This window comes from Syngnathoides biaculeatus, chromosome 18, assembly GCF_019802595.1.
Source record: "Syngnathoides biaculeatus isolate LvHL_M chromosome 18, ASM1980259v1, whole genome shotgun sequence".
NCBI lineage: Eukaryota > Metazoa > Chordata > Actinopteri > Syngnathiformes > Syngnathidae > Syngnathoides > Syngnathoides biaculeatus.
In genome coordinates, this window is record NC_084657.1 from 10,072,964 (window position 1) to 10,082,596 (window position 9,633).

The 9,633-nt window shown below is 41.0% G+C and overlaps 1 protein-coding gene across 2 annotated transcripts; it reads left to right on the top strand.

Annotated features, from left to right (window-relative positions):
* The first annotated feature begins 1,158 nt into the window (after positions 1-1,158).
* Positions 1,159-9,057, top strand: LOC133492149 (protein phosphatase 1D-like). Of its 2 annotated transcripts, XM_061804152.1 has the most exons (7): positions 1,159-1,837; positions 4,022-4,250; positions 4,541-4,665; positions 4,755-4,936; positions 5,047-5,274; positions 5,568-5,655; positions 6,645-6,782. In XM_061804152.1, the coding sequence occupies exons 1-6, from the start codon at positions 1,318-1,320 to the stop codon at positions 5,649-5,651; spliced, it is 1,368 nt and encodes a 455-aa protein (XP_061660136.1). In that variant the 5' UTR covers positions 1,159-1,317; the 3' UTR covers positions 5,652-5,655; positions 6,645-6,782. The 2 variants fall into 2 exon arrangements, with proteins under 2 accessions (XP_061660136.1, XP_061660135.1); XM_061804151.1 differs by lacking the exon at positions 5,568-5,655 and having other exon boundaries at positions 6,645-9,057.
* The last annotated feature ends 576 nt before the right edge of the window (positions 9,058-9,633 follow it).

Sequence of the window (9,633 nt, forward strand, 5' to 3'; positions counted from 1 at the left end):
GTGTTTTATAGAATATTCTGTCCGTATACATTTGCATTAAGAGAGGGACTGCGGAACTGGCTCTTTGATCAGTGTTTAAGGAGATTTTGTACATTCTATGAATATGATTGTTTGACGTGAGGGATGTTTTTTTTAAATATCGAAGGAAAAAAAATGTCTGGATTAATACTGCCTCCACATGGCATGACTGCAGCACTACTCAGTAGGAAAAAATGAGATTTAAGTCATTGATCACATTATGACTGAGCATGAGGTATGGTTTAATCAACATCTTTGAATTTACCCCCCAAACTACAGCAGAAATGCAAGTCCAACCCACGTGTTTTGTTTAAATACCCCCCCCCAAAAAAGTGTAAATGCAAAGAGCCCATCAGTTCCCCTCTTCTTGAAAAGCAAGACTTTAAAAAAAAAAAAACACACAGCTATTTCAGTTTCACATCCTGTGCAAATGATTTAAATGTATGCAATAATGTTTTTCCATGTGAAAAACGAAATGTGACTAAATGCAACAATTAAGTGCATCCATCCATTTTCTGAGCCGCTTATCCTCACGAGGGTCGCAGGAGTGCTGGAGCCCACCCAGCCATCTTTGGGCAGGATGCGTGGACATACACCCTGAAGTGGTTGCTATAATTAATAATTACATATAATTCAGTAGACTGCTTTTCATTCGTCTTTTAAAGATAAGTCACCAAGCTACTGGAACATATTAATTATTTTTTATGTGTTAGTGTTAAGGCAAGGTTGTACAAATTAGAAAACATGGAAAGCATGTGAAGATTCTGGTTTTGTCTCAGTAAAGGTTTCCAATGAGTAAAATGGGATTGTCATAAAGCTCAAAGGCGTATTGTCACATTTAGTTTTTCATTCGTATATTTTTGGAAATGCCTACAAAACTAAAATCAGATAATAATAATTAATGATGTTCCCTGCGATTGGGTGGCAACCAGTTCAGGGTGGACCCTCCCTCCTGGTCATTGGCAGCTGGGATAAGTTCCAGCACTCCCGAGACCCTGGTGAGGATAAACGGCTACGAAAATGGATGATGATGATGATGATGATGATTATTATTATTATTTTAATTATTATTATTATTACTGCCAAACGGTCATGCGCAGTTGCGACGTATGGGTCGACGGCGTGACGTCATGAAGCACATCGTATGCGTGACGTGCGAAAAAGGATAAACAAAAAGGACGGAAGCCTCCGGCTACACAATCGCGGTAAAATCGGTTCAAAAATTAGCTCCTGAGCTACGTTTAGCTACTACGTGCGCCCTTTTGTTGTCTCGCTGGGCAGCATTTGGTGTGAGCAATCATGGACGATGCCATCATATTTCGTATGAGTGCGTTTTCCGAGCAAGGCGGGAGGAAATATATGGAGGATGTTGTCGAGATAAGAATTGAATACGAGCCGACGTCGTCGGCGGCTAGCGACGACTACGCAAAGTCACAGAGACACGGGGGACAGGACACCGCCGAGAGGGACTCGTCCAAAGCCGCTGAAAGCGAGCTTCAAGCGGTAGACGCGGCTCCCGAGCCCGGCCCGGGGTCTGCGATGTGGCTTGAGAGCCTGGACAGCGACGACACCGGCGATCGCAGCGCGTCGCTATCCGGCCAAAAAGTCGACGAGCGCATTGTGGACACTCGGAGGTCCGTAGCGTTTTTCGCCGTGTTTGACGGCCACGGGGGCCGGGAAGCAGCCCATTTCGCTAGGGAACATTTGTGGGATTTATTAAAGAGACAGAGGGGCTTTTGGTCCAAGGATCACTTAGAAGTGTGCGCTGCTCTACGGAAAGGATTCATCGCCTGCCACCACGCGATGTGGAAACAACTACGTAAGCTTCTCCTTACAAGTTTTATGTGGTCAGTCACGCCTGTATAACATATTGGGCAACTGTGTAATATGTCTTGGGCGTGTTTTAATGGCGAGAGAAGGTCTACACACCGGCCAAAAGAGAGAACGATACAACGCTAAAAGGTATTTGGCAGTTTGCCTTTACTCAGGTACAGACAGAGGTGGCAAAGTTACTAACAATCTCACCCAAGTATATCCTAGTGTGTATAAATAAACGGGAAAAAGCACGGATTCAGTTGAAAACTGAAATATTTATGTATTGTAACTGGCAAAACACACAATATTTTTCCTCTGTTATCGACTTAAATAACTGCAAGTTTTTAGAATCATATAAAAATTCCTTGTTGTTTTGAACCAAGCGCTAGCTAAATAGCTAGCTAGCTAGTGGTGGTGCCACATCTGTGCTACCAAAACAATGTGTACTTCTATCTTAAACCTGTGCTTTACAAACACAGGAGTAAAGTGCGACCATCATTTAAATACAATTGCATAGTAGGTCGAAGTGTTGTAAAAAAAAAAAAAATGCTTTTTCATTCCTAAAGTCAATTTTATATGACCCACTGTGACATTATGCAGTTTGAATATCAACCCTGCACTTAAATGTAAAATAGTAAAAAAACAAAAACAACTGTAATCATTGTTTTAATGTAAAATAATGATTCGATTAAAAAAAAGAATTCCACACAAAAGTTAAATTAAAATTCTACCCAAATCTAAGTTTTAAAACAACCAGGTTTTACAGATTAAATGCAAGCGTTGTGTTCTAAAAAAAAAATAATAATAAATGTATCACCAGAGGGTGTCTAAAGTTACGCTTGTCACTCAAAAACTCAGGAACTCATTCTTCAAGTCCATGGGAAGGTGGTCACCCTGCACGGTCCAAGCCTAAACCCATTTACCCACCATACCTTGAGGTGAGAATTGAGTGCGCGCATCTAACCAGAAAGTTAAAAGTCCTGGCTGCGAATCCACTAGCTGCCGCTACTCTTAAGGTTTGAATAACATACTTCTGCACAAAGCACGCGAAACAGTAACAGTCGCCCCGTCAGTATGTCATCCCTGGACTCCTCTCTCAAGGCCACTGCACTTAGGCTTGACTGTGGGTTTCTTGGTCATGCCTGAAGAGTCAGGCACAAGGATGACATGATAGAAATTAGATTGTTGTTTTGCTGCTGTCTCAGAAACCACATTTGTGTAGCAATTGAGCGAACATAATAGCCCACACATCAATAAACAATATAAACAACAGAGTGAAGATGTGTGTGAATAACTGGCTCTTTTAAATGTTTTGATACAAGGTGGCTTAATGAAGTAGTTGTTGACAGAAAATAACATCAAACATTTATCAAGCAGCAGCACACGTTCCAAAGCCTTGCCCAAATGTGAGAAACGCAAAGGACCCCATCATAATGTTACAGGTTGGGAAGGAGGGAGGGAAGTAGAGAACGTGCCGGCAACCGTTTTGAGCTGGGGCTCAGAATCTCCGTCCTCCACGGCCAGTCACAGATAGACCAAAAGTTGGAGGTCCCTTTAAAATGGAGGAAAAAATGATAAGAAAACTGCTCAGGGAGGCCGCAGAAAGGCTGACAGAAACATTGAAGGAGCTTCAGGAGTTTCTGGCAAGTACTGGCTGGTTAGTAAGGTTTGACAGAAAATCCTACTAGAACAGTTGAGTTCATTACCGGTAGAATGTAATGACTTCAACTACTTGTGAAGGATTTCAGTTTTCTTCATTTTCTACAAGTCAATATTATGATTTGAAAAAGTTCATCTTGGTCTTGTTTTTTTTATATCACAAAAAGATTGCGTATGAGAAGATTTGTCGACATTTTGTGCATCTGTGTGTTCATCAGTCGCAGTATTGCCAGTGTAAAAACTCGGTGTTTGTGTTCTGTTACTTTAAAAACAAAAAATACCAATATTTATTGTGTACTATGTGATATTAGCAGTCATCACCGTTTCTGATGCCGCACTTAACCCTTGCTCATTATTTCTGCCAATATCATGTTAAGTAATTGATTATAGAAATATCTTGAACTGTACAGATTTTTTGCTACATCTACATTGCAATGACGAGATGAACATTTGTTCTACATTTTTTCCCCCAGCAACTTTGACCATATTGAATTACGCGGTTTTGTTCCTTGTTTGGTTTTCTTTGCAGCGGAGTGGCCTAAAACAATTACAGGCCTGCCCAGCACATCAGGTACCACAGCGAGCGTGATTGTGATCCGTGGCGTTCACATGTATGTTGCTCATGTGGGAGATTCTGCAGTGGTGGTTGGAGTGAAGGAAAATGAATCGGACATCACGCTTCAAGCACTTGAAGTCACACAAGACCATAAACCTGAACTTCCCAAAGAGAAGGAAAGAATCGAGCGACTGGGTGGTAGGTGAGTATTGAAAACAACTGTATTGGATTCCATGTGAGGACTTTGGTTTAAAATCCTGACTTCACTTTCCATGACATGTCTTGATGTCATCAGATTAAAAGTGTAAGTTGATTCCGGTTGTGACAATAGCCAAAATTGGTTTAAAATTCAGGAACTATTATTGTTATTTTGATGTAAGTTGTTTGAATGTAACTATATTAATTATCATGATCTCCGACCAGTCACATCGATGAATCATTGCCATCCATGAATAGTCTGTATCATATATGAAATTCTGTTGTTTACTGCAGTGTAATGAAGAAATCAGGGGTGAACCGTGTAGTGTGGAAGAGACCCCGACTTACCCACAACGGACCTGTGAGGAGGAGCACAGTCATCGACCAGATCCCCTTCTTAGCGGTGGCGCGATCTCTTGGTAAAGACAGTTACTAACTTACCACAAAAGTAATACTGCTTATCTGTACTGCAATTTGGTTTCTGACAAATTTTGTACACTGTTGAAAGGTGATTTGTGGAGCTACGACTTCTACAGCGGAGAGTTTGTAGTGTCGCCTGAGCCCGATACCACAGTGATGACCCTTGACCCCAAACGACATCGCTACATTATCCTTGGCAGTGATGGTCTATGGAACATGATGCCTCCAAAGAATGCGGTCAACATGTGTCATAGCCATGACAAAATGGTGGTGCGTAATTCATAAACAACACTGTATGACAAAACATATTTTTGGCTTCTGGGATTACAGTTCAGGGGCAAAAATCCAGATCATATCGTGATTTCTCTTTTTCAATTTAGGGACCGAAAGGAATGTCTTGCGCTTGCCGGTTGGGCTGTACTGCGCTACTTTTTTGGAAAGAGCGCATGCTTCGCGCAGATAACACAACAGTCATTGTACTGGCGCTACAGGAGCGCGGCGGCCCGACGATCCCGATGCATCGAGATGAGATTGTGGTGGACATGGCTCAGGGGATTGACCACATTCCTTTCCCGGGGACCCAGTGTAACACATATGAGATTCCGCAGGTCAGTGTCACACTTTTTAATTCATCTTGACCTCAATCTGGGATTGTTTTTTTAAGGATGAACCACTGAGACCGAGAAGCAGAGGAGGTTGTCAACGACAAGACAGATCTATCGCTAGAACATTAAGAACATCAGATTTTTTTTTTTTTTTTTTAAAGACTGTTTAGTCTCAAAACAAATGCTAATATGTTCACGTGTTGAAATGTGGAGGTTCACAGAACCAAGTTCAAAGGGCATTTTGACCAGTGGCCCAGTGGTTCATCATATCGTTCTTTTGTTTTCGGGGTCAACAGGCGGAGCGTGAGGATGGCATGTTTAATGAAGAAGATGAGATATATGGAGAAGAACATGAGGGATGGACATGCCTGGAGTGGTAGTCAGGTGACTGCTCATAAAAATGTGTCAAACTATCAGATAGATTAGTCATTTGCTTTTGTTTTTATTTTATTAAGTTGAAATGCATTGTCCTTCCAGATGATTTACCTCTCAAATTACAAAAACAAAAAACTCATTAGCATATTACAGGACTGAATAGGAATAATAGTGATAATTGTGGTCAGATCACCCAATTAAAAATATAATCCTGAATTCCAGATTTCCCCCTGGAACCCCTTTATTTCTTTTGTTTGACTGAGACATTTTGAACACTTCAAGACTATGTCCCGGTCCACATAGCAAGGCTCATATAAAGGCAAGACTTTGGTGAGGAAGAACTTGCTGTAGCCTGAACATGATTTCAAGTTCCAATAGATGCCCAAGAAAGTCTTTTTGAGATGAATGGAAGCTCTTCTGTCATTCCATAATTCTTCATCTTATATTTGTTCATTCTTTTTTTTCTTTTAAACTTTGTATCCAGTTCAGGGTCGTGGGTGAGATCGAGCCAATCCCAAGTAACTGTACTTCTTAGTCACTAGTCTAGAGCCCAAGTCCTCTTACTTTTTGATTGTTCATATAGCAATGCCATATATAGTACTTCGCACCCTCAAATGTTCCTTTTTTAATATTGTTCGCATAGTTACCAATTTGGCTGCCGAGTGATTAAAATTGGTGTACAGTATAAAGAAAAAACTGATATCATTGCTCTGAAAAGAATGTGTGCCGCATCAAACGCTTGTTTCCTAGTGAGACTTTCAGAAATGTTGAGATACGTGAAAGTGAACGTTTGCGATTTGCTAATGTAAACCAATTGAGTACATCTAAATCGATAAGGTTTGATTTGTTGTTGTTGGACTGTTTATGTTCTCCAATTGAGTCTGTTCATTTGTAATGGCTTCCATTTGTCTCATTGCTGTTTTATATTTGAATAATTTGAAGATTGGAATTCTCCATTGTTTTTAACGATCATTTAATTGTTGCTTTTTATTTTCCAGCGGCAAGAAGCCGAGAATGCCTCCTCTCTCCTGAAACAACGTTCTAAGACTCTGGAGCAGGCATTCGGGGTGTATGAAGCAGCTTTCTGTGCCACAGCGCACGTCTTGCCCGATGTCGATTCTGCGGGCTCTCCGGACTCTACGCTGTCCTCTCCCTTAGACGGACCACTGAATGTGTTCCAAAAGCCAGACTCTGCAATTCGAGTGGACTGGACTTCTGAGTCGTCTTCTCCGTTGAAAAGGTCTCAGCGCTCTCCACACATTGGCCCCGAAGGTCATCAGCGTGGTCAGTCCCCAGACAAAAGTTTGCCTCATAAGACACCTCGCGGAAAAAGTGAACAATTGTGTGAAAATCACAAGCAGGAGAGCGACAACACAGCCGTACAGCAGCAGCGCAAAGCTTTCTTGTGCGTGTACTGAGTACGAGAACCACAAGCCTCCTTCGAGATATTTTGACTTTATTTGTATAAAGTCGCTCGTTTGTAAATATCTGGCGAATGTTGATACTTTGTTGTTACATATTCCTCATTTTACTACACATCCAGCCCCATCTTCAGATTTTAGTTTTTACGGAAATTATTGAGTTATTCATTGTGAGCTATTTTCCTACAAACTCAATTTCAATGAAGTTGGTACATTGTGTGAAACATGACTAAAAATGGAATACGATTATTTGCAAACCATGTTCAACCTATATTTAATTTATTCCACTACAAGCACAAGATATTTAATTTTGAAAATGCTAAACTGAATAAACTGTTTTCAAGCACATCATCATAAACTTTGAATTTTATGGCTGCAGTACATTCCAAAAAAGCTGGGACAAGGTCACGTTCACCACTGTTGCATCACCTTTCCTTCGAGGCGTCTTTTCTCCGGGATGTTCCAAACACGTGTTTGATGAGCATCCCTCAACTTGCTTTTTTGCCATATCTCCCAGCTTTTATGGAACGTGTTGAAGCCATAAAATTCAAAGTTAATTGTTATTTAATAAATTTAGCAATTTGAACATATTTTCAATTAAATATAGGTTGAACATGATTTGCAAATCATTGTGTTCAGTTTTTTATTTGCTTAACACAATGTCCCACCTTCATTTGAATTGGGCTTGTACTTATACACAAATATAATGACAATAGTCGATATCGAAAGGATATTTTGAAGGCTAAAAATGTCACTAGTTCCTTTAGCAGTTTGGAATAATTTTCCTCTTTAGAAATTAAAGTCCATTTTACCTGCAAATATTCTCTTTAATCCGGGTCATTTGACTCTCAGGACACTGAATCGATCGGAACAGGATTCTCTGTAGTAGTTCTGTCCTAACTAAGCCTCGTTCCACGGAACGAGGAAGCCTGCTTTGAAGGGAAGCGAATCGTCTTCGAGGACAACAACAGTCCTTTGACGATCGATTCACTGCCTTCAGAACAAAGACTGCTTTAACATTGTTTGGATTTTATCAATTTTTCTCAAATGCATCCAAGTTTCAGACAAGTCCTGAGCAACAACTACATTTATAGCTGTTTTTAAAATAAATTATTTTATTGTATTTGTCCCTCTGTTGTTTGTAAAGCTGTTGACATTCTCTCTTGAGGTCTGTGAAGGTGGAAAATGTCACCCAAATCTCACCTTCAGGGTGTCTCTATACAATTAGGAGTGTGTTGAGTAGCTCTAACTGATAGGACCTACCTCCCGACTACCACAATCGCATATGAATTTAGAAGCTAACCGTACAAAAAGTTGAGCAGTATATTGCCTTCTGCCGTTGTCTTTGATCAACATTCAACAGTAAAAATACTATATTAGCCACAAAAAAAGGTTTCCATAATTTGATTACAGTAACAGTATTCAGTTGGAATGAGTCCCCATCATTGCATCGATTTTGACTTGTTGATGTGGTGGCAGAGCTACGGTTGAAGTTGATTAGGTTGCCTTTTTTTTGTTACATAAATTGTTGCCTTAGCATAATCAAGAGGGTGCTTTTCATACAAGGGAACCAGATCTTGAAGAATTTCCCGGATGCTTCGACCTGTGTGGTTAAACTTTCTTTATGTATCATGCACCTTCAGTTTTCTCTCGCCAAGGTCATAGGAGAGGAACTCACCCTGTGACGTGGAATCCACACTACAGTTGCAGCCATTTTGTTTATTTTGTACAGTACATCATTATGCAATAGCATTTTGTACAGTAGATTATTATGCAAATTAATCTGGTTTCCAGAAGTCTGGCATGCTCAGATCTACTCTGTGTTGTGAAGTTTCCAGAGCCAATGGATGTTAATGGACGTGCTGTGTTTTGACCATTGCAACACTTGAGTTTCGTATCACCGCCACTTCTCAGGACTAACTGTATGCGGTACATTCTTTGAAAGTGACTATACATACACTGTCTGTGTTGTAATAAAGTTTCCATTTTACAGTGAGTGCTTTCGTAGCTGCAGGACACTTGCAATGATGTCATTTGTCGGTAGATGGCAGCAAAATTGATGGATTTAAAAAAAAGGTCACCACTGTTTTCAGAATGTTGCTGTCATCTCATTTTATTGTGAGGGAGGACTCCATTAACTCCCCACACATGACATGCAGTACACACTTGTGTTGCATTTTGACTTATTATTCTTGTGCCGGCGGAGCAACTGGTTAGAGCACTGGCCTCACAGTTCTGAGGACTGGGGTTCAAATCCTGGCCCCACCTGTGTGAAGTTTGCATGTTCTCCCCGTGCCTGCGTGGGTTTTCTCTGGCCACTCTGGGTTCCTCCCACATAATAATAATGTCTACAAACGGATTCGGGGATTACCGCCACGACGGCCACGGCCCTCCCACAGGTGGTGAGTTAATGGGAAGGGGGACCTAAGTTACCCTTTGGGGCTGTGCCCGGCCAGGCCCCAAATGCATTCAACTTTGAGACCCACCTCCATGAGAGGGGGCCGCTGTGACTTGCGTCCAGGCAAGTGAAACCTACATCCAATTATTTTATTCATCATAGTGGTCT